Raw genomic sequence first — 2012 nt, 5'->3', positions numbered from 1 at the left:
CTAAAGTAATTTATTTTTTCCTAAAATAATTTATATAAATACCACCTGCTCAGTTTAATGTTAACTTTATGTGTGGTTTTAGGGCCGGTCACTTGAATTTCAATCCTGTTTACTTTCTATCTTGTGCCCCTCCCACTCCTGCTGATACTCATCCCTCTTCCACTTTCATGGGTTCTTTTTCCTCCCTTTTTGGTGACCTAGTAAGTTTAATTAGGGCTGCTTCCAGCATTAGCAAGTTTCCAGTAGTATAGGACTGAAGAAAATGGTGAAAATGACTCTTTCCCTCAGCAACCATTACTAATAGCTCCTCAGAGAATGGTGGGGGCCATGTGCACCCCAGCAAAGGACAGAATGATGACGGACCCAGTCACACACAGCTCGACATTGCTGGGAGTAGCAGAGGCTGTTCTCCATTTCCGCTAACAGCTTTCATTGCATCTGGCTAATTACTGTTGCTCTATTCCTACAGGTCTGTAGTGGGGGTTTTCTTATGCGGCCCTCGGACTTTGGCAAAGAGCCTGCGCAAATGCTGTCAGCGATACTCAAGTCTTGATCCTAGGAAGGTTCAATTCTACTTCAACAAAGAAACTTTCTGAATTACAGAAAGCAGCACAGTAGCCCACTTTCCCACCTTGCAGTCAGCTACTAGATAATACTGTGTCTCTCAAGGACTTTACTCCCTCCTTTTAAAAGCTTGCATTCAACTTCATCATAACTGAGCTTTGCCAACCCGAGAGCTGCATAAGCCACAATAATTTCAAAGCACATGAATTGGGTTTTGTAAGATAGTTGTAAATCCTGGGAAACCTGACTTCAGCTGAGCTTTGCTGGTTGACACTTGCACAATCTAACCCCTGGTGTTTTGGTTGGTTCATAATCTCCCCTCCCACTAGTCCCTCAAAAGATTTCTAAGTAGGGTGACTTTTAAAATATTTATTGAATCCAAGACAAAACAATAATCATAAATAAACAACATAAAATTACCAAGATTCCCACTCCCATATCATACTTACTAGGTACATTGTTAAACACAATCTTATCCAGTGTGACCAACAGTTTACACTTTGTCTTGTCAAGAAAAACTGAAAGTTTCATCTTTGCTTATTGAACAATTTTGCTTACTTTCCCTAGAATTTCCATCTGAAGTATATTAACCAATCAAATTTGAATTAGAATTAGAAACCTATACTGCCATTTTGTATTGTTTGAATTAACTGGGAAGGCCTGGCATACATCATGGAATAACTTAATTCAACAGCAGCTCTCTACTACTTTTGTTAAAGGAGTCTCTGAATGTCTCGTATACAAAAATAAAGATTTTTATAATTTTGACTATTTTCCAGGTCTTATTTACTGAGGAATCATTCACTAAATGTCTATTTTTCCTATCAACCAGGACAATAACCACACTGGCTCTGGGATGTTAGTTATGGTGAATTACAAGAAACAGAAGCCCCAGCCTCCTCATAGGCAAAAAACCCCACACTTCATTGTACTCAGACTGTTGAATTCACAGATTTAGCACACTGAATCTAGACCACTTATTTTCTACCAAGAGTGAACAAATTTACATTTCCTACTACTTAGGAAGCTATAGCTTGAAAGATTAGCAGGATCATTTTTCAGTCACTAATCTGAACATAAGAGACAGGTCACAAACTTGGGGTAGCTAAGTGTACTAATTATAGCAGAAAAAGCATATCCATAGGGATGAATTGGGATGCCACTGCTCATGTCAATTTATTCACCTAAATGTTTGCTAACCACATTAAGTTTAATGAGGCCTTGGGAAAATGCACACTAGGATTTCCTGGATATGGTTTCTACTAGACAATTGCTTACCAAATAACTTCAGCCTCAGTAATCTTGATTGGAAATTGCTTGTGTAAAACCCAAGTTCCTAACTAGAAATGCTTTTCTCATGGTCTCTGTGTCTAAATATATTGGTGGTTTTAAGTCATAACAGCTGCTAAAATCATCACATTATTGACTTATTATTTATGTAGGAGGCA

At 38.3% G+C, this 2012-nt stretch overlaps 1 protein-coding gene across 3 annotated transcripts in view; it reads left to right on the top strand.

The window, feature by feature from the left end:
- Nox1 (NADPH oxidase 1) overlaps positions 1-596 on the top strand; it is a 30425-nt gene extending 29829 nt beyond the window's left edge. For all 3 annotated transcript variants that reach the window (XM_005358678.3, XM_005358679.1, XM_026784925.1), the window contains one exon: positions 470-596. In XM_005358678.3, the coding sequence (XP_005358735.1) occupies positions 470-596 (127 nt within the window). The remainder of the gene's footprint in view (positions 1-469) is intronic.
- Positions 597-2012: the final 1416 nt, after the last annotated feature.

The sequence above is a fragment of the Microtus ochrogaster genome, chromosome X (genome assembly GCF_000317375.1).
Source record: "Microtus ochrogaster isolate Prairie Vole_2 chromosome X, MicOch1.0, whole genome shotgun sequence".
Taxonomy (NCBI): Eukaryota; Metazoa; Chordata; class Mammalia; order Rodentia; family Cricetidae; genus Microtus; species Microtus ochrogaster.
Note: the sequence above shows the minus strand (reverse complement) of the source record. Positions and strands in the feature narration are given on the sequence as shown.